The 23,190-nt window shown below is 43.6% G+C and overlaps 1 protein-coding gene across 1 annotated transcript in view; it reads left to right on the top strand.

The window, feature by feature from the left end:
* LOC109915476 (microtubule-associated tumor suppressor candidate 2) overlaps positions 1 to 23,190 on the top strand; it is a 263,806-nt gene that overhangs the window by 174,588 nt on the left and 66,028 nt on the right. The window contains exon 6 of the mRNA XM_048597920.1: positions 12,420 to 12,637. Within this exon, the coding sequence (XP_048453877.1) occupies positions 12,420 to 12,637 (218 nt within the window). The remainder of the gene's footprint in view (positions 1 to 12,419; positions 12,638 to 23,190) is intronic.

Genomic DNA, 23,190 nt, shown 5'->3' with positions numbered 1-23,190 from the left:
GAAATCTCACAACCTTTAAAAAGTAAACAGGTGAGCAGTTGAATTGTAATAACATTCAAGGCTATGGGCCAAGTGCTGGAAAGTGGGATTACCGTAGATAGGATGATGCATCTGATGGGTCAAAGGGCCTCATCTGTGCTGTAGGGTTCTATGATTCTATACCTGTATTGCCACACATTGTCGCTGGACAATAATCCTGGAATTCCCTCCCTGACAGCATGTGGTTCTACCTACACCAAATGGATAGCAGCAGCTCAAGAGTTTGGCTAACCATCATCCTCTCAAGAACAAGTATGGCTTGTCAATAACCGCTGGCCAACCAGTGATGCCCACATCGAAATATAAACAGAATTCAGTGTGGGATTTCAGCAAGGTCCAGAGAGTTTCAGAATAAGTGGATACACGACAAATCCACGTACCAAGATCTGAAGAGTTTTCAATCCTCCCTCGTGTCAGACCTTACTCTGCCTCATGCCTCTGCCAAAGTCGAGCAGGAGACTGTCACTGAGTGAGCAAACCCCAGTATTCCGCAGAAAAATCCTGATTGGAGGAGCAAGAGGATTTTCTGAGTAGAAAGAGACCTATGGCTTTCCAGGGTGACCCACTCCTGCTTCACCTAGCCCTTAAGGACACTCAGAAAAGACTTATTTTCCTGGGCCTCCTTCAGGCCCCAATCCAGCTGCTGGCAGATTTGACAAAGGAGAAAGCCGACATTAAACTGCTTCAATAAGCTGTGCATCATTTGACAAGACAAAAAGCCTACTCCAAATTGCAGGATTAATATGTCGATATGAAAGCATGAACTAAGAGGAGGAGGTCTAGGCCCGAAACGTCAGCCTTCCTGCTCCTATGATGCTGCTTGGCCTGCTGTGTTCATCCAGCTCTGCACCTTGTTATCTCTGACATCCAAATATATTTATTTGAATAGTCAGCACATTAAGTCTGGAATAACTTTAAATCAGCCAATCTATTTACAAGAAATTATTCCCAGTAAATTATATTGAGTTATCACAGCACGGTGGCTTGGTGGGTCAGCATGGTAACTCAGTAGTTAGCACTGCTGCCTCGCAACACCAGGGACCCAGGTTCGATTACACGCTTTGAGCGACTGTTTGTGCAGAGTTTGCACCTTCTCCCTGTGTCTGTGTGAGCTTCCTCCAGGTGCTCTGGTTTCCTCTCACAGTCCAAAGACGTGCAGATTTGGTGGATTGGCCATGTTAAATTGCCCATAGTGTGCAGGGATGTGCAGGCTAAGTGGATTAGCCATAGGAAACGCAGGGTTACAGGGAAAGGGTAGGGGGTGGGTCTGGGTGGGATGCTCTTCAGAGGGTCACTGTGGACTCAATGGGCAGAATGGCTGCTTCCACACTCTAGGGATTCTATGATCACAGAAAGATGACGTTTCCATCTTTGGAATGGAAGAACATGAAATTAGACACTAGAAGTGAAACTTTCCTCATTTCTGATTGAGTATGAAAATGGGAAGTACTATCCTTTAGACTGGAAAGCAAAGAAAATAAATATGTTTTAGAAGTAGTGCAAATCATATATATAAGCTGAATCAAAATATAAAGACTATTTATTTACAATGTTGAACATCATGTTTTTGCATTTTTAAAATATACATTCATGAATGTGGGCATTGCTAACTGAGGCAGAATCTATTGTCCATGCCTAATTGTCATTGGGAAAGTGGTGTTGAGCTGCCTTCATGAACTGTTGCAGTTTATTTAATGTAGATACATCCGCAACAATGTTAGGGAGAGAGTTTCAGGATTTTGACACAGTTATCCTGAAGGAATGGTGTTGTATTTGCGAATCAAGATCTGAGTGGCTTGGAAAGGAACTAGCAGATGCTAGTGAGTGGTTGTAGGTTTGGAAGGTAGTGTCTAAGGAGTCGTTGTGAATTTCTGCAGTGTATCTTGTAGATACTTTGCACTGCTGCTACTGAGTGTTGGTGTTGGAGGGACTGACTATTTATGGATGTGGTGCCTATTAAGTGGGTTGCTTTGTCTTAAATGGGATCAAGCTTCATACGTGTTTTTGGAACTGCTCTCATTCAAGCAAGTATGGAGTATTCCAGCACATTCCTGACTTGTGCCTTGTCAGCGGTAGACAAGCCTTGTGAAATCAGGATGTGAGTTACAAGGTGCAAGACTGCATTCTCTGACCTGCTGTTGTAGCCACTGAATTGATATAGCTAATCCAATTCAGTTTCTGCTCAATAATAGCCATCTAGATGTTGGTAGTGTGGGATTCAGTGATGGTAATGCCATTGAATGTCAATGGGAAATGGTTAGATTCTGCTTTGTTGGAGATGATGATTGCCTGATAGTTGTTGGGTACAAATGTTACTTCCCACTTGACCCCAAGCCTGGAAATTTTCCAGGCCTTGCTGCATTTGGACACAGATTGCTTTAGTATCTGATGAATGATGCTGAACATTGTGAAATCATCTGCAACCGTACTGACTTCTGACCTTATGATGGAGGGCAGGTCATTGATGAAGTAACTGAAGATGGTTGGGCCTAGGACACTACCCTGAGGAACTCCTGCAGAGGTGTCCTGGAGCTGGGATGACTGACCTCCAACAACCACGACCATCTTCCTATGTGCCAGCTATGACTCCAACCAGCAAAGAGTTTTTCCTGATTCCCATTAACCCCAGATTTCTTAATGCTCCTTGATGATGTTCTCAGTCAAATGCAACCTTAATGTCAGGTACAGTTACTCTCACCTCCCCTCTGGAATTCAGCTCTTTTATCGAAGTTTCACCCTATTTTTAACTAAATCAACCTGTTCAGAGATGTTATTCTGAACGTCTCCTGGAGTGGATGAGACTTGAAACAGGGTCTCTTGGTCCACGAGTACAGACACTTCCATTGTGCCACGAGGGCCCCAGTTATGAGGTTAGGGCAGGGTGGCCCTGGCGGAACCCGAACTGGTTATCAATGTGCAGATGTTTTCTGAGCAAGGTGCTGCTTGATGGCGACATTCTTCACTCCTTCCATCACTTTACTGGTGATCAAGAGTAGACTGATAGGGTCGTACTTGGCTGTGTTGGATTTATTGTGCTTTTCCTGTACTGGTAATCCTTAATTAATGAGGTTTCAGTTAAGAATTAATAATTTTATTTTATGAGCCGTGATTTCAATAATGTGCGCTGGATTCTCAATAATGTGGTCATTACCCGACTTCCAATGCAGATGAATAAATACATGCCAAAAGTCAGCATTCCTGGGCAAGTTCCTGTTTGTTCATTTTGTTTTGGCTGTTGGCTGTTGGCTGTTGTCTGTCTGAGCGACATCCCTGTCTACCGTGGCTCCTAAGTACTCTATCCATGAAAGCAGAGAGATTGTGGTGAAGGGAAGCAGGAAATGAATTTCCACTAAGTGTTAAATTAGATGTGCTCTGTAGATTCAAGCTTGATGACAGAGAAATGGTTATCTAAACAGCTTTGAGTCTCGTTGATTTGACTTGGCATACAATTTGATGTAACGCTGATAAAATAGAAGCATGCAGCAAAAACGTAACTTTGTAACTTGCAACTTTAAGCTACATGGAAAGGCTGAATAGGCTGGGGTGATTTTCCCTGGAGTGTCAGAGGATGAGGGGTGACCTTATAGAGGTTTATAAAATCATGAGGGACATGGATACGGTGAATTGTCAAAGTCTTTTCCCCAGGGTAGGAAAGTCCAAAGTTAGAGGGCTTCGGTTTAAAGTGAGAGGGGGAAAATTTAAAAGGGAACTAAGAGGCAACTTTTTTTCACGCAGAGGGTGGTACGTGAGCTGCCAGAGGAAGTGGTGGAGGCTGGTACAATTACAACATTTAAAAGGCATCCTGATGGATATATGGACAGGAAGGGTTCAGAGGGATATAAGCCAAATGCTGGCAAATGGAACTAGAAAAAGGTCTTTTTCCCAGGCTAGCCCAAAACAAGAGGGCATAGATTTAAGTTGAGAGGGGAAAGATATAAAAGGGAGGGACCTGAGGGGCAGCTTTTTCACGCAGAGGGTAGTGTGTGTACGGAATGAGCTACCACAGGAGTGGTAAAGGCTGATACAGTTACAACGTTTAAAAGGCATTTGGGTGGAGACATGAAGAGTCAGAGTCATAGAGCTGTACAGCATAGAAACAGACCCTTCGGTCCAACTCATTCATGCCGACCAGATATCCTAAATTAATCTAGTCCCATTTGCCAGCATTTGGCCCATATCCTTCTAAACCCTTCCTATTCGTATACACATCTAGATGCCTTTTAAATGTTGTTATTGTACCAGCCTCCACCATTTCCTCTGGCAAAGGTGCAGGGCTGGATGAACACAGCAGGCCAAGCAGCATCATAGGAGCAGAGAGGCTGATGTTTCGGGCCTAGACCTTTCATCGGAACCATTTCCTCTGGCAGCTTGTTCCATACACGCACCACACTCTGCGTAAAAAAGTTGTACCTTGGGTCCCTTTTAAATATTTGCCCACCCACCTTAAACCTATGCCCCCTAGTTTTGGACTCCCCCACCCCAGGGTAAAGACCTTGGCTATTTACCCTATCCATGCCCCTCATGATTTTATAAACCTGTATAAGGTCACCCCTCAGTCTCTGAAGCTCCAGGGAAAATAGCCCCAGTCTACTCAGCCTCTCCCTGTAGCTCAAACCCTCCAACCCTGGCAACATACTTATAAATCTTTTCTGAACCCTTTCAAATTTCACAACATCCTTCCTATAGCAGGGAGATCAGAAATGAATGCAGTATTCGAACAATGGCCTAACCAATGTCCACAACATGACCTCCCAACTCCTATATTCGACGCACTGACGAATGAAGACAAGCATACCAAATGCCTTCTTCACTATCCTATCTGCCTGCGACTCCACTTTCAAGGAACTATGAACTTAGACAAGAGGAAGGGTTTAGAGGGATATTGGCCAAATGCTGACAAATGGGATTAGATTAATTTAGGATTTCTGGTTAGCATGGGCAATTTGGACTGAAGGGTCTGTTTCTGTGCTGTACATCTCTATGACCCTCTGACTCAGTTCGTGTGTGTTCTGAGGAATCAAGTAAGTTATCCACAAATTCTTGTTTTATAAAAATACATATGCAAACTTCCTGACATTAAATGAGAAGAAAAACTGCAAACCCATCTAAATGTGGTTTAGTATAATTTTAAATGGGGTGGGGGGGCATATTCAAATTATTAAGCAATGGTAATTCTATCATTTCTGACCAACATAAACAATATATCCGTGCAACAGTGTGGAGCTGGAGGAACACAGCAGACCAGGCAGCATCAGAGGAGCAGGAAAGTTGACGTTTTGGGTCGGGACACTTCTTCAGAAATGGGGGAGGGGGGAGGGAGCTCAGAACTAAATTGAGGGAGGAGGGGTGAGGCTGGGGAAGGTAGGTGGGATGGTGATAGTTGTGTGCAGGGATGAGGAGATTTTGAAACTGGTAAAGTCCACATTTAGGCCATTAGGCTGTAGGCTCCCTACTAGCCCCACCACCACCCCCGGCACCTTTCCCTGCAACCGCACCTCCCCCCAACCTCCATTCAATGCAGAAAACAATCCTTCCACATTAGACAGAAGTTCACCTGCACATCGTCAATGCGGTCTATTGCATCCGCAGCTCCTGATGTGGCCTCCTCTGCATCGGTGAGGCAAAGCGGAAGCTCGGAGACCGCTTTGTAGAGCACCTGCACTCTGTTCGCGACAAACAACACCTTCTGGTTGCAAACCATTTCAACTCCCCCTCCCACTCCCTGGGTGACATGTCCATCCTGGGCCTCCTCCAGTGTTACAATGACGCCACCCGGAAACTGGAGGAGCAGCACCTCATATTCCGCCTTGGGAGCCTACAACCCAATGGCGTAAATGCGGACTTTACCAGTTTCAAAATCTCCACACCCCACCCCCCCAAACCCCCGGCCTCATCCCATGACCAACCCTCCCTCTCACCCTGCCTCCTTGACCTGACACAACCTGTTCATCTTCTCTCCCACCTGTCCGCTCCTCCCACCTCGCCGACCAATGCCCACCACTCCACACCTGCACTCACCTATCATCACCATTCCACCTACCTTCCCCAGCCCCACCCCTGCTCTCTATTTATTTCTGAAGAAAGGTCCCAACCCGAAACGTCAGCTTCCCTGCTCCTCTGATGCTGCTTGGCCTGCTGTGCTCCTCCAGCTCTACACTGTGTTAACTCTGACTCCAGCATCATCAGTCCTTACTATCTCTGAATATAACAGTGCAGACTGGGGGAGGTGGTGGTGTGGTGGTAATGTCACTTGGCTAGTAATCTCAAACTCGCAGCAATGCGCCGGCATCTCCTAGTACTACAATCAAGCCTACCCCAGCTCAGAGTCTCCCTCTCCCAGACCTGCAAAGGACCTCTCCTGTTTTTTATTCTTCGTAGGATCCACAACCTGAACTCACAATTCTACTCAGCTTTATTGGACACTAAAAACCGTAAGTACAGTAAACTTACTGGTGCCTACCACCCAAAACGGGCCCACTCCACCTCCCAAATCCCCAACCCTACCCAGGACCTTCCCCACAATGTGCCCGCCGCCATTGGCCATGTGGCCACTGTCGGAGCACCCACAGATGACGTCACATCCTCCGCGGCCGGGTACACCACTTCCGGGACAGCGAACGCCATCGACACCGCTGCTGATGCCACCGCCTCCATTTCCGAGACCAACACCACAGACACTGAGGACGCACCTACTGTCACCACTGCTGCTGCCTCCTACCTCGCTCCGCCCACCGCCAGCGCCGACGCAGCTCCGCCCGACGCCGACGCAGCTCCGACCACCGCCAACGCCGATGTCGCTCTGCCCATCGCCTCCACAGCCAGCAGCTCCAGAGGAGACAGCAGCACCCAGCCCTGCCGAGTCTTCACCATCCCCACAGTCCTACCCCTTACTGAGGACAAACGGTCAGTCCTCAGTAAAGGGCTCACTTTTATCCCCCTCTACCCACACATCAACGAATACCGCTCATGTTTGGACGTTGAACAGTTTTTCCACCGCCTCCGCCTCCACGCTTACTTCTTCAACCGTGAGCCTAACCCTCCCTCTACTGACCCCTTCTCCCGGCTCCAACACACCCCCTCCTCCTGGACACCACCCCAAGGCCTCCTACCCTCCCTCGACCTCTTCATCTCCAACTGCCGTCGAGACATCAATCGCCTCAACCTCTCCATCCCTCTCACCCACTTCAACGTCTCCACCCCTCTCACCCACTTCAACCTCTCCCCTGCAGAACGTGCAGCCCTCCGCTCCCTCCACTCCAATCCCAACCTTACCATAAAACCCGCGGACAAGGGAGGCGCAGTTGTAGTGTGGTGCACTGACCTCTACATCGCCGAGGCCAGGCACCAACTCTCTGACACCTCCTCCTACCGCCCCCTTGATCATGACCCCACCCCTGACCACCAAACCATCATCTCCCAAACCATCCACAACTTCATCACCTCAGGTGACCTTCCACCCATAGCCCCCAACCTCATCATTCCCCAACCCCGCACTGCCCGCTTCTATCTCCTTCCCAAAATCCACAAACCTGACTGCCCCGGTCGACCCATTGTCTCCGTCTGCTCCTGCCCCACCGAACTTATCTCCACCTATCTCGACTGCATTTTCTCCCCCTTGATCCAGGAACTCCCCACCTACGTCCGTGATACCACCCACGCCCTCCACCTCCTCCAGAACTTCCAATTCCCCGATCCCCAACACCTCATCTTTACCATCGATGTCCAGTTCCTATACACCTGCATTCCCCACACAGATGGCCTAAAGGCCCTCCACTTCTTCCTATCCCGCAGGCCCGACCAGTCCCCCTCCACTAACACCCTCATCCGCTTAGCCGAACTTGTCCTCACCCTCAACAACTTCTCTTTCAATTCCTCCCACTTCCTACAGACAAAGGGGGTGGCCATAGGTACCCGCATGGGCCCAAGCTATGCCTGCCTCTTTGTAGGTTACATGGAACAATCCCTCTTCCGTAGCTACACTGGCCCTAAACCCCACCTCTTCCTCCGTTACATTGATGACTGTATCGGTGCCGCCTCATGCTCCCACGAGGAGCTCGAACAGTTCATCCACTTCACCAATGACTTCCACCCCAACCTTAAGTTCACCTGGACCATCTCTAATACCTCTCTCTCCTTCCTGGACCTCTCTGTTTCCATCTCTGGCAACCACCTAGAAACCGATATCCATTTCAAGCCCACCGACTTCCACAGCTACCTAGAATACACGTCCTCCCACCCACCTTCCTGCGAAAATGCCATCCCCTATTCCCAATTCCTTCGCTTCCGCCGCATCTGCTCCCAGGACAAGGCATTCCAGTCCCGTACATCTCAGATGTCCTCATTTTTTAAGGACCGCAACTTCCCCACCTCAGTGGTCGAGAACATCTTCGACCGTGTCTCCCGCATTTCTCGCAACTCATCCCTCACACCCCCGCCCCGCAATAACAACCAAAGCAGAATCCCATTCGTCCTCAGGTACCACCCCACCAACCTCCAGATCCAACGCATCATCCTCCGACACTTCCGCCATCTGCAATCCGACCCCACCACCAAAGACATTTTTCCCTCCCCACCCTTATCTGCTTTCCAGAGGGACCACTCTCTCCGTGACTCCCTTGTCCGCTCCACACTCCCCTCTAGCCCCACCACACCTGGCACTTTTCCCTGCAACCGCAGGAAGTGCTACACCTGCCCCTACACCTCCCCCCTCACCCCCATCCCAGGCCCCAAGAAGACATTCCACATCAAACAGATGTTCACCTGCACATCTGCTAATGTGGTATACTGCATCCGCTGTTCCCGTTGTGGCCTCCTCTACATCAGGGAAACCAAGCGGAGGCTTGGGGACCGCTTTGCAGAACACCTACGCTCGGTTTGCACTAAACAACTGCACCTCCCAGTCGTGAACCATTTCAACTTCCCCTCCCATTCCTTAGATGACATGTCCATCCTGGGCCTCCTGCAGTGCCACAACAATGCCACCAGAAGGTTGCAGGAACAGCAACTCATATTCCGCTTGGGAACCCTGCAGCCCAATGGTATCAATGTGGACTTCACAAGCTTCAAAATCTCCCCTCCCCCCACTGCATCCCAAAACCAGCCCAGCTCATCCCCGCCTCCCTAACCTGTCCTTCCTCCCACCTATCCCCTCCTCCCACCTCAAGCCCCACACCCATCTCCTACCGACTAACCTCATCCCACCCCCTTAACCTGTCCGTCCTCCCTGGACTGACCTATCCCCTCCGTAACTCCCCACCTACACTCACATCTACTGGCTCCATCCCCGCCTCTTTGATCTGTCTGTCTCCTCTCCACCTATCTTCTCCTCTATCCATCTTCTATCTGCCTCCCCCTCTCTCCCTATTTATTTCAGAACCCCCTTCCCCTCCCCCATTTTTGAAGAAGGGTCTAGACCCGAAACGTCAGCCTTCCTGCTCCTCTGCTGCTTGGCCTGCTGTGTTCATCCAGCTCTACACCTTGTTACCCTCACTCCCAAGATACTGCCTATGGGTGCAATATAAAGTCGTACCTACCTAGTTTAGTCTACAGATTAAAGCACTGCTTAGTATTGATAAATAATGTGAAAGTAATGAAAAAGTTCATTTTTTGTATCAAAACAGAACAAGGGATCTATTATGAATAGAATGAGAAAGTCCAAACTGAACAAATCAGCAAACAAAAATTCTTAGACATATTGACTTGCAGCTGTTCAAAGTGGGATTGTTGTGTAAGCTTTACACAAATAAAGTATACTGAGATATAAAGGCAACTGGGCATTACATGCGTAACAGATGTTTGAGCCATTTCTCATTTTAGAGTGCTATAGCTGATGTGCTGTTCATTGTCTCAGGCATATTCACAAATGTGCCAATGTGGCATCTGGCTCATGTCTGACCCGGGATGGCCGTGACAGAACACAGTGCAACTTTCCGCGATTCATGATAAGCATTATGGATCATTATAACTTTAATTTGGAGAGGAATGATTTAAAAGGTTTACTTTTTTTAAAACTCTGTCTGCGATGCTGGCTGGGCCAGCGTTTATTGCCCAATCCCTAATTGCCTGGGCTGCAATTAAGAGTCAACCTCATCTGGAATCACATTTAGTTCAGACGTGGCAAGAATGACCTACTTTGGAGGATATTAGTGAACTAGATGGGTTTTTCCCAACAATCAACAACAGTTTCATGGTCATCATTAGATTCTTAATTCCAGAATTCTGTCAAGTTCAAATACCAACATCCAGCCATATGACATTTGAACCAGTGTCTCCATAACATTATCTGGGTCTCTGGATTAATAGTCCAGCGATGATACTTCTAAGCGATCACTTCTCCAATGTGGGAGCGTTGATTAGTTGCAAGATCATGCCAGGTACAAGTACGTGTCTGCATGTTTCAAAGAATTTATTAAGTTGATGAAACTAAGTACAAAAGAAGTGATACTTAATGAAAGCAATTTTTTTTAATGGATCGACTTCAGGACACCAGCTGACATTTTCTGGCTGACTGAACACATCTTCATTGTTTACTTCTATTTGACTGAAGCTGTCTTTGGTCTTTTCTGTGTTATAATCACTGCTTATTAATCCTTGCTAGCCACTACACCTGTACATGATTGGAGACATCATAAAAATAATTTGGTTTGCCAAAGCATAAAGGGCATACAATCAATATCTGACTGGCTAGGTAATGTGTGCTCAATACCTAACTTATTTTTTTCAAAGTGATGGTCAACTTACGGATATCACTTCCTGCTATGTCCTGATTTGATCCTTGAAATATCCCTTTTATGACTGAATTTCCTCTTAGCTTTTTTCCCCTTAATTCGTTAATGGGATGAGGACGTCACTGGCTATGCAGCATTTATTGTCCATCCCTAATTGCCCAGAGGGCAGTTCAGAGTCAACTAATTGCTGTGGGTCTGGAGTCACATGTAGGCCAGACCAGGTAAGGATGGCAGTTTCCTTCCCTAAAGGACATTAGTGAACCAGGTGGGTTTTTCCTGACAAACAGCAATGGATCATGGTTATCATTAAATTCTTAATTCCAGATATTTTATTGAATTCAAATTTCACCATCTGCTGTGGCAGGATTCAAACCTGGCTCCCCAGAATGTTATCTGGATCTCTGGATTAACAGTCCAGTGGTAATACCACTAGGCCATTACCTTCCCTATACCACTAGGCCAAAGCCTCCCCTATACCACTAGCTTAATAATGACATAGATCTCTACCAAGACAATGCATCACGAGTAGAGTAATTCATGCATCAGCTTAAGAGTATGCAGTGGTACACCCTAGTGATCAACTATCATCCCAAATATCCCCACATTCTGAAAAATTCCAATATCCTTTAACTATAAAAGCCATGTGTGACTTCATAATAACTGTGGTGTTTACACAGGTCACAAAGCACATTTGCAAGATACAGCAAAACATAAAGCTCAAAATAATCATGCAAAACTAATAGTTGTACAATTAAACTATTTTAAAACATAGCTGTCTTTTTTGGTAAAAACTATTTGCCTCAAAGTTTTTTCACATCTCTTAGGCTAAGTTTACATTAGCTTGAGCCATAAAATGATAAATTTATGACCTTGTTTTTGATGTGGGCTATATGGCTATTCTTACACAAAGAGCCTAAAGAAGGTTGTTTACGACTAACCACAATTAGGCAAATTATAATTTATTTCCTCTTTTGTTATGAAATCAACACTATTGAAAAATAACTCAATCCTGCATCACCCATTTTACAGGCGCAAGGCAGTTGGCTGAAGTGGAATTTCATCTGATAAATGTTGTCATTTTCATCTAGTCTTATCCTCATCCAAAGATTGAGAAATGTTAGACTTTAAGAAGTATAACTTTATCTGATGCAAGTAGATTCTGAATAAAAATACTTCACAGAGGATACAGTTTATACTGTCAGACATCTGAGATGCTGAGGGCTTTGAAGTCATTTACTCTTCGTTCCACTTTGTACTATTTGCTTTGGAAGATGAGTATGCCTATTCATGAGTTTAATCTTCCCTAAATAACTAAGTATGTGAGTACTGCAATTAAATCACATTTTCACCTCAGCCAGTTTATTTGCCTTATCTTGCTCAGCTGGAGACTTGAGATCTGTATAGTCTTTAACAGACGGTGACCAATAAAATCAATTATATTCTCTGTAGAAACGACTTCAGTTTTAATGACCACTGACATTTAATCTTACCTAATTGGATGTAATTATTAGTGAAACCTTGTCTGTCCAATGCTGGAGGATGCAGAAAAAAGAAACATGATTATGCTTAAAAGCATTAGTTACGGGTTTGATTTTTAACCTTGATGGAAACTTTTGTCTACAATCTCTAATATTTGTTTCACCTCTCCCCAAGGGATAGGCAAGCTAAGAGGTGCTGCAGGTGTTACAAGAAATGGATTTTCCACAAAGACTGACCTCCAGTCTCGAGAGACTGAACGGCAGACTGTCCAGCGTCTCAAGGACAAATGTAAGAAGCAGGCCAAGCAGCTACAATCTCTTCATGATCAACTACAAAGAGCAAGCCTTAGCATTGAGGTTCTTGCTGTCACTACACAGCATTTCCATCACAAAGTAAGTACATCATTTAGACCCATAGGAAATTGTAAATCAGCATTAATTTCTTTGATTAAGAGAACCCTAACTTAAATAACAATTGTTAACTGTTTGTATATATTTACCCACTAATTTATGAACAATATTATGCCAAAACGTCTGCCTATTTGTATTCAATCCATATTAATTGTAATTACTAAGTTATGAATTAGATGTGGAAGTTATTTTCCTCCATTGAATTCAATATGATCTCCATTTTACAAAGTTGCAAGAAGATAGTGACTTTAACACTTGATGTCTTGTATATTTGTATTTGATTTGAAATAAAATTGCCAGTATAAAGATTGTTTGCACCATTTTCAAAGTGACTATGAATTCACATAGTTACAATGAGGCCCCTGTCCTTAAAAATATACTTTCAATTTTCAATGGCTTGGATTATATTGTTTTGGTGCTGGATTGCCAAAATATCAGGTCATTATAATTGGGTTGCACCTAAGTTGGAGCATAATGATGGTACAGTGGATGATGCATGCATCTGAATCAGGCCAGAGACAGGACCATGCGCAATTGGTTAGTCTACCAGCCTGTCTGTTTAATATTGATGATTTGTAGATTCCAGTCAACACTCCAGGAATAACACAAGGATCCTGGGGTGAAAGGAGTATAAATCAGCTTGACACAAAGATAATGATGGGAATGTGGGGATGAGTGGAAGGAGTGAGAGACAATCAGGAGGGAGAAAGGTGAATGTCAGAACATAGAAGCTTGTTCCTTCTGGCTCCACGGTAAGTAAATTGAAACTTACCTTTCAAGTAGTAATTTTGTTTGCTCTTTAAAGTGTATGTTTTTTATTCTTTCATGGGATGTGGCTAGACCAGCATTTATTTGTCATTTCTAATTGCCCTTGAGAAGTTGGTGGTGAGCTGCTTGTGAACTGCTATAGTCCATACAGTGAAGGCGAAACTACAGTTGTTTTTTGGAAGGAAAAGCTAGGGTTTTGATCCAGTAACAGAAAAGCAATGACGATTATAATTTCCAAATTAGGACAGTAAGTGATCTGGAGCAGGACTTGTGGATGGTCATTGTTTCTGTGCATCTGCTACTCTTGCGCTTCCAGATGGTGAGTTTGAAAGATGTTGTGAAAGGAGAACTTGGTGAGTTGCTGCAGTGCATCTTGAATGTGGTATACCGTGCTCCCATACTGCTGCTGAAGGGTGTTTAAAGTGGTGGTTGAGGTACCAATCAACTGGGCTGCTTTGTCCTGGATGGTTTTGAACATTTTAATTGTTGTTGCATTCATCCAGGAAAGTGGAGCCTATTTCATTTCTCTCCTGAATTGCACCTAATAGTGTACCTAGATAGTGGACAGGCTTTGGGGAGATTAGAGGTGAGGTACTCAGTATAGAATTCTCCGCAGCTGACCTGCTGTTCTAGCCAATGCATTTATATTTCTGTCCATGGTTAGCTCGGTTGGCTGGACAGCTGGTTTGTGATGCACAGTGACACCAATAGTGTGAGTTAATTTCCTGCATCCATTGAGGTTACCATGAAGGACTGTCCTTCTCAACCTCTCCCCTCACTTGACCCTCAGATTAAACCACCACCAGTCGTGTGTGTCTCTCTCTCTCTCTAAGGAAGTGGTCCTGAATTAGAATCTCACCATGCTTTTCAGAAAATTTGCTCTTCAGTCCTACTCAATAGGTCATGCATTAGAATCAGACACAGTCTGCACAGAGTGATACCAATGATTGATTGATATCTTTAGTACTTTTGTAATAAACTGGAATACCAATAATTAAGGGCTCTGATGGCACAGTGGTAGTGACCCTTCCTCTAGGCCATAGGTAGAGATTCAATCCCACTGGCCCCCAGATGTGAGTCATGTTGGCACTGATTAAAATAGCTCCACTAATGACTGCCAATCTACTTGGCCTGCAGTTCTACCCATCCTGTCAGTGCCAAGAGCTCAGTATTGAGTGCTGCCAGATTAGTAAGAAGGAACAAGAAGAAGGTCCAATGGATTTTGGATTGAGGTAGTTTAAGCAGCAAAATTTTGTTCACCTGGGGAAAGTGGAGTTGGGGGAAGATGTTTGGACAGTAGGTGGGTTGGGAGAAGAGGGAGTACTATGTGTGCAAAGAGCACCCTCTCTCTCTCTCTCTCTCTCTCTGTCAAGTTAGTGCCACCTCTTCCTTCCCACCCAACTCATTTAAAATAAAAACAGGCTGCCCTATTTCACCCAACTGAATGTACTAACTATGCACTGGTAGGGGCAACCTATTATTGGTCTCAATTGGATTAATAACCATATCAACTCAGTGTTAGTTAATTATTTAAATGTGTTGGGCGGGGTGAGCTCAGGGGAATGTGAGAAGGTGGAGGGCTCGTTTTCACCTGACTACTTCCTGGTTATGCCTAAGAATGCATGGAAATGTGCAACAAAAAATGGCAGTAAATAGCCTGCTTCTGGTACATCCGTTGTCATTTTTAAGGAGAGGTCAATTTGAAAGCCAACTCATCCCATTGGAAAAAGACAGATCACTTAAATATATGCAGTTGGTGGTCAACTCATGATCTCAGGGTGCCCAAACTACTTTTATGTCAATCAATACTGCTACTTCTCCTGCTATTTCCTGAGCCACTAATAAAGTATAGGTAGGAATACTGGGAGGTAGCTATTACAGTGTCATTTAAGGAGCTCATTAACTGCAGTCTGACACTCATTTTCTGTGCAGTCCCTTGAGAGTTCTGAAGCTTTAAACCCTCCCAAAGTATATCTTTCTGCAGCTGCATATACTTATAAAGTTTCCCTGCCACTAAAATCTGCTGTTCCATTTAACCTTTTTCCTCTGGAGTGGAGAATTTGTAAAACCTGATCCATTCCTGAAGAAGTGAGGGAGGAATAGACTCAGTAATTTACAGAATTTGTTAGTTTACCATAATTTGTGAGGAAGATGCTGAGATCTGACACCAGAGGCAGGATAACTGCGAGTTTCTCTCGTTAAGCTCTGATTGAAGAGTCAGCATGGATTTGTGAAGGGTAGATATTTTCCATTTTTAGGAGATAATATAGCAGTTTTTGGATGTTGGTAAGACTCTGCATGACAGATGTTGAAATCACATAAAATTTGAATTAATCTCCAAACATAGGTTGGTAAATTATTAGGAAGTTGGAGGTGGGGCACTTTTGATAAAGGGAATATTTGCCAGTATCTATTCCAGGACCTCACCTTTTCACCATCTAGGTTAGTGACTCGAATAAAGAAATAGAGAATTGTATGTCCAAGTTTGCAAAGACACTGTGATGATGCACAGTTTGTCGTTATGAGGGGGGAGCCAGACATGCAAAGGAATGTAGGAGCCAGTGCTTTCTCTCTCTCTCGCTCTCTCGCTCTCCCTCCCTCCCTCCTTGTTAAAACCAACTCTGTATTTCCCGTTCACCATGAGCAATGCCACAGGAGATCCACTAGCAGTGCATCATGTAAGGGTCATGTTGCTTATGAGAAATGATCTCATGATTTTATCCAAATAATTGGTCACTTAAAACAAGGGTTAAGTCAGATTCAGTAATTACAGCATCTGGACATTGAAGTAAGCAACATTGATTTCAGTTTTCAAATGCGTTTAATGGGAGATAGTAACTAAATCAGCATTCTGAATATGTCAAATAAGCATGGTATTCTTGCTCCTCTTCAAAGTAGTGTCATGAGATCTTTTATATTCAACTGAGGTTGGACCTCGGTGTATCTTTTCATCCACAGTGCAGCGCTTCTGACAGTACAACTCTCCCTCCAAGTGTGTCAGCTTTGATTTTCTGCTCAACTCTCTGGAGTGCAACTTGAATTCCACTAATCTTTGCTTCGAAGCATGGGTACAATCACAGTGAAGGCTGGTGCACAATAAAAACACCACATATATAGCATTCCCCACATAGACATTGAGTAATCTGTTTTAGATTCTAATAGCACTGTACATCAGTTTGATAATTTTTTGTGTGACCAATGTGCCATCTACTGCCTCATAAAGTAATTACTAGCAACTTGTCTTTTGTTTTATTTTACTAAATGGCAATCTATTTGTATATTGCTTTGTAATTATAGCACTATCTAATTAATCAGTAAAATTGATTGAAGTGGACAGATTAATTCTGTGGGTGTACTACTCGAAGTAAAAGAAACCAGTGTTGTCTCGTGGGAGTATTTACTAACATTCTGCAGATGGCTATATTGTTACATTATTCAAAGGTAAATCTCTATTCATTTCTCTTTGTTGCAGCTGGCATTTCCAAGTTTGCTGACCGTCTCTGAATTCCTTCTCTCAATCCCAGATAATCCTGATTTGGGTAATAAGCACCTGTTGTTTCCATGCCATTCTCAACCTGCCATTGTGTACTCTCTCGGGGACAATGTCTGTCTCATCTGTGGCATGTTTTCCGCACACTGAGTTGGAGCCAGTCATATTTTGCAGCAGAAGTATAGGGTGTGAGCCCTAGATATTTATTTTCTGCTCAAAAATCTATCCTTTTGAATTCCCCTTTGCTCTTTGGCTCTTCCTGTGATCTGCCTGCTGTGTTCCAAGTGACTTCACTGGAAGGGGTGCAGAGGGGATTCATTGCAATGTTGCCTGGGATGGAGCAGTTTAGCTGTGGAGAAAGGCTGGATAAGCTCAGGTTGTTTTCTTTGGAGAGAAAAGGCTGAGAGGGGACCTGCTTATAAGATTATGAGGGGCTGGACAAGGTGGACAGAAAGCAACTGTTCCACTGAAGGGTCAATAACAGGAGGCATAATTCTAAGGTGAAAGACAAGAAGTTTAGTGAGGATTTGAGGAAAAATAAAATTCCAAGCAGAGAGTGGTTGGAATCAGAATGCACTGCCTGGAAGAATAGATGAAGTGGGAAACTTTGCAAACTATATTAAAAAAAGTCTTTGGTTGAGCACTTGAAATATCATAAAATTCAAGGGTATGAGCCAGGTCCTGGAAACTGGGACTAGCATAGATTTAGATAGCACTGTGTGGAGCTGGAGGAATATAGCAGGCCAGGCCTGTGTTCCTCCAGCTCCACATTGTGTTGTCTCTGACTCCAGCATCAGCAGTTCTTACTATCTCTAGCATAAATTTAGAATAGTTTTCTGTCTGTACAGACACAATAATCTGAAAGACCTCTTCTGTACTGTATGATTCTATGAATGAGAGTGAATGCCAACACATGAAGGTACCCTTTCCTGACACATGCATCGCTTTCCTTTGAGGCTACGCATACCTTTTAAATTTCTATTACTTCTCCTGGATGCAACTTTCACATTAGTAACATGAGAAGTGTTGCCTACTGTTGCAATGAGAAAAACTCCTGGGATTGAAGTGATCCTCCTGTTAGACCAATTTGCTTCTAGTACTATCTCAGATGCTTGTTCTTGTGCAACCTGATCTTGTGTCCTAAATTCCATTCATATGGGGCTCTGAGGTAGAAGACCAGGGGACTTCACAGAAAAGGGAACAGAAATCCAGAACTCACCCCCCCTCCAAAAAAAAAGTATGGGAATGTTCAAAGATAAGATGGATAGATTTTTGCTCAGCAAGTTTATCAAGGAATATGGAACAAAGGCAGGCAAATAGACTGGAGGCATGTAATAGCCAGGGTTTATAGCATGGCAGAAGACGCTAGAGGTTTTGACTGGCCTACAGTTCCCAGCAAGCCTGGAGCCCTAGCTGTGTGCCTCACTAATCAGCAGAGGGCCCTGCAAATCATAGGAGATGGCTGTCACCAGGACCCTGAAATCCAGAAATCTCAAAATGCAGAATTCTTCATAGGGGAGGGATCTACTACAAGTTTCAGTGTTTTCCACATGCTCCATTGCTACGTTGATGATGTAAAATCTTTCCTGCTGTTACATTATTACAAATAGAAGCTATGGACTCAGGAGCTGCACCTAATACTTGCCTAAACCTGTGGGAACTGGCTTCAAAGTCATGTTACATGTAAGTATTAACTCCATCAAACAAGCCTTCTTTTCATCTTCAAAGTAATTTCCTATAACATGAGATTAGAGCACATGGTCAACCCAAAATTCAAGGTTTATTCTGCTGGTATCAGGTTATTACAAACGTGAGGGAAATTAAGATTAGACAAGGAAGTATTTAGATGACATTAAGCCTATGTTTCCCAATGAGTTGAGGAATCCATTGTCTCTCTTTTCCTTCTTCCTAAGAGAGCCTCCTTCTCCCTTATTTTACCAGAGTGTGTCCATTTGACTACTCCAGCTGCCCTCTCTCACCATCGCCACCTGCTGTTGGAGGTTCTGTTACATTCCAACACTATCATAATAGAGGAGAACTGATTTAGTGAACTTGGTGTCCCACTTCTGCAACCTATAATAACCTACTTCAGACTTCCTGTAAAAGTAATGACCCAAGAAATTCAACAATAATGTCCATTCCAAGTATCTGCTCAGAGCTGCTGAAAAGGTGACAATTTAAAACCTGTCCCTATGTCCACCATCTCCACCCAATCCTACCATCATTGGAACATAGCATTGAGACACAAAGGTTTCTAAGTCTTTGCAAGGGGATCCCAGATCCATGTGCCACAATGATTGACTGCTCCATATACAATTAAAATGCTTTGAGCTCAGGCAGAATGCTGATCAAACGTCACATCCAATTTGCCTTCACTTTTTTTGTGACGGAACATTTCCTGTTCTTGCGGAAACACTCAACCACACTTTCACAATATCAGCCTGTACTTGCAAGTTACAAGAATGTGGAACTTTGTGTTATTTATTAATTTTAATAATTTATGTGTGAAACTTGCACATTAGAAAAACACTATACTTTGAATTTTCAAGCTGACTCACAGCTTGTAAGTAAAATGCTTCTGAATATAATCGTGGGATATATTAGTTTTTGACAGCATTCTGTCCATTATTCCCTTAAGGCTCTTATAAAAGCTGCAAGCCAGCTGCGTAGAAACATGTTAAAACTCCCATTAAGCAAAATATTGAAACCCCCACCCCACGCAGAAAAGTCTCTGCTGTACAAATTGTCTGCATCCTGTAAATGTCCGACTACTTTTTCTGGTGTAAACTGCCCATTTCCACCCTCTACTGCTTAACCTCGTTTTCCTCTCTTTCGTCCATAATTGTTACATCTTCTCCACTCTGATCTAGACCACTGCTACTCATTGTGCCTCTATAGCCTTTATATCCAACTCCATCCCCACTGGGAATACTCCAGCAATTACAGTTTCAGCTATTATTTCTATCTCTATCCGTATTGCCACTGCCTAATCTCTTACTGAAACCAGGTACAAATCAATTGCTGCTGCCATCTTTGATTTCCATGTGAATGAAATAGAAGTCTTAGACAGCATTTAACAATAATTCACGTTTTGTTAACTTATCATCGCCCCCTTGGACTCTCCCAGCGTATCTCTAACTAATGTCCCCCTCTTTCCATTGTTATGATCTCAGTTGATGTTATTACTGGACAAGTCAAATCCTAGACTGAAATCTGACATGATAGGTCACTTTTATTTTATTTTTGGTTTTATCAAGGTGGTCTCTCACTGAACCATCGTCAGATTTAGAATAAAACTGACATTTAAGATACAAAATACATGAAAGTAAAATAGAATAAATCAAACTACTTACAAATGGCACAAATTTAAAGATTTTGAAACACGTTTTAAAGACATAATCCCATTAATCCCAAAAGCACCCCCTTGCAGTGCTCACATCAGAAAGAATTTCCTTTTCCATCACCCCCATAGGCTTAGCTTAACTTTGACTTCAGTTCTCAGTCTGGAGAATCTGATAGGCTTCAGGAAAAAGGCTACAGACAACTGAATTTAAATTTTCTCAGCTTCAAGTAACCCCTCCAGGGTTTTAACCAAACATTTCTACTCTAGAACTACCACTAACCTCCTCAAACTGAAGTAATCTATTTTACCAATTCAAAACTATCTCGGCTATTTCACAAGGAGCAACCATTTATCCCATCCACCTTCACCTAAGAACTTGCAAAACTGCCCTAAAACTGAAATTAAAAAGCTTTGTTCCAAACTAAAAAAAAATCTAGAATCATTTATCTGAAAGCCTTCTGTACTTGCAAGTTCTCCTAAGGTAAACAAATTCCCTTTAGCTTCCAAAACTATCCCCCTCAAACTGTTTTTAAAAGATATCACCATGGCTACAGAAATATGTACAAGGTAAACATTAAACCCCTTCAGATGCACAGAAAATCCACATGTTGCTAGTTTAAATTCAAAAGTCCGAGTCAATAATAATTGTTATTAAAATATATACAAACCAACATCTTACATCATCCCCTTCATGAGTCCAGTAACTCAAACAAAGCCCTTGCCATCATTGGCATATTAGGCATGTAGGTTGGCAAGGGAAGGAAGATGAAGAAGTTGGATATGTATCACAGGTGCCTTCATGTGCCCTTTACGGAATGCCAAGAGATGCGAGCTGTGCACTTATTCAAGAGGAAATTCAAGCCTAGGACAGGGGCAAGATGGTCAGGAGGTAAAGAAGTAATAATGGATTGTTATAGGGAGGAATTGGGCAAATGTGCCCTAGGTGCGGAAATGAAAATGCACAGCAGAGGGACAGGAAACAAAGACTGAAGGGAGAGGCTGAAGACAGCATAAGGGAAAGAAAGGGCATTGAGGTAATGGATTTTTGTCTGAACTGAAATGTGCAATCATAAGGACACAGAATTATGAACCAAGTGAAGGAAATGGGTTTTACATCATATATTGCACATATGCTTGCTGGCTGTAAAAATATAGCAGATTAATCATTTATCTCAGGCTTCATGTCACTAGAGTCATCTCAATTAGTACAATTAACACAGTTGGAGTTTTGGATAAGCAAAACAAAAATAAATGATCCAAAATAAGCTGACTCTTTGATAAAATATTTCCTGGCTTAGGAATAAAATATTAAAGGTAATACTTTTCTTAAAGAAGTCTGTAGTTCTGGCAGAGAGAGCATGATGTCTTGTTTACATGAAAGACATTTTAACCAACAATTTGGAACTGAGTTTCATCTTTTTATTGATTTACTTACACCTGAAAGCATTGGCTTAGTCTGAGTGAGCAGTCCAAATGACAGAATCAGGTGCACCTCTTTCTTAGTCATTGACACATAATCATGACCAGAATGGCCAGTATTTATTGCCTATCTCTAATTGTCCTCGAGAAGGTGACAGGGACAATTATTTGAAGCATTACAGTTTATTTTGTACAGGTTATCATCATCAGTTCCTCAGAATGAGGATGATATGCACTTGGCTTCATAATGTGTGTGCAATTGGGTCACTCAGCAGGCCAACCCTGGAGTTACAGGCCTTAGGACAGAGAGGACAAAAATTGCCCTGAGGCAAATGGGGTGTGGTGTTCTCACACTAGGGTTCTCCTTCACCACAGGAGAGTTTTGGTGTTTAGACTGTGGCTGTGATGCAGCTTGTTGGGTGAGGTGCTGCCACATGGTACAGTTTGTGGCAATTTCTTCCTGTCACAAAGTCAATTTGCCCCCTTTTCAATGAGGTCTTCAAAGTGCCCAGACCAATATTCATGAATGTTGTATTTTGTTGGGCTGCTTTCTTCCTTGACTTTAAGTATCCTGTGAGCACACTGTTGGTGGAAATTCTCCAGCACTCTGAGGTGTTGTTGGCAGGTGACCAGAGTCTCACCACCATATCGAAGGCTGGTAACAGCACAGCATTGTAGACAGAAGCCTTTTGTCCTGTTATGGTGATTTCTGTTATCAAAGACTCAGTAGTGCAATTTTTAGCAGGCTCCGCTAACACAGCTCATTGTGAGCTGGGTGTGCTTTTCAATGGAAACTCCTGTGTTAGGATGTAAAGTTCTGAAAAAGTACTTGCAGAGCAGTGCAATCAGCATCACCCAGTATGATGAAGGGCTCTCACTCAAGCTCTCGGACCTTCTTATAAACGTCTGGGCAAAGACTACCTCCCAATTTCAACAATACTGTCACTGCCTCACTCTCCAGAAGCGTGGTGATAAGCTTATTTGTAAAATGTATGGAGGCATGTTCCTTCTGTCCACTGTACAGGGAATTCTCACATGATTCCTCTTGAACCACTTGCTACCCATCAGTGAAGATATGCTTCCAGAAAGTCATTGTGTTTCTGGCATCCAGCTGAGCCACAGGCATGATCTTTCTCACTTGACAAACATAAGAGAAGTGCATGGAACAAGACAAAGTTCTACATGGCTGTATCTATCCACAGCCTCTGAATTTGTCAACTGCGGAGACCTTCAGAAGGCCCTTCAGAGATTTGGATATTCAGCAAAATTTGTTACAGGTGTAAGTACACCCACAGTGCAGTTAGAGAGGGAGTTCCTGGGTTTTGACCCAGCAGCACAGAAGGAACTGAAGGAGTAACATATGCTGTGTTTAGAGAGGATCCTGTAAATGTATTGTATTTGGGTTCCCAGAAAGCATTTGTCAAGGTTCCACATAAAAGGTCACTACTCAAAGTTGATGCACACGCTAAAGATGGTAACATATTAACATCAGGAGTGGATTAGCTGGCTGACAGA

This window comes from Rhincodon typus, chromosome 6 (genome assembly GCF_021869965.1).
Source record: "Rhincodon typus isolate 14 chromosome 6, sRhiTyp1.1, whole genome shotgun sequence".
NCBI lineage: Eukaryota > Metazoa > Chordata > Chondrichthyes > Orectolobiformes > Rhincodontidae > Rhincodon > Rhincodon typus.
The sequence above is the reverse complement of the archived record's forward strand: the minus strand, read 5'-3'. Positions and strand labels throughout refer to the sequence as shown.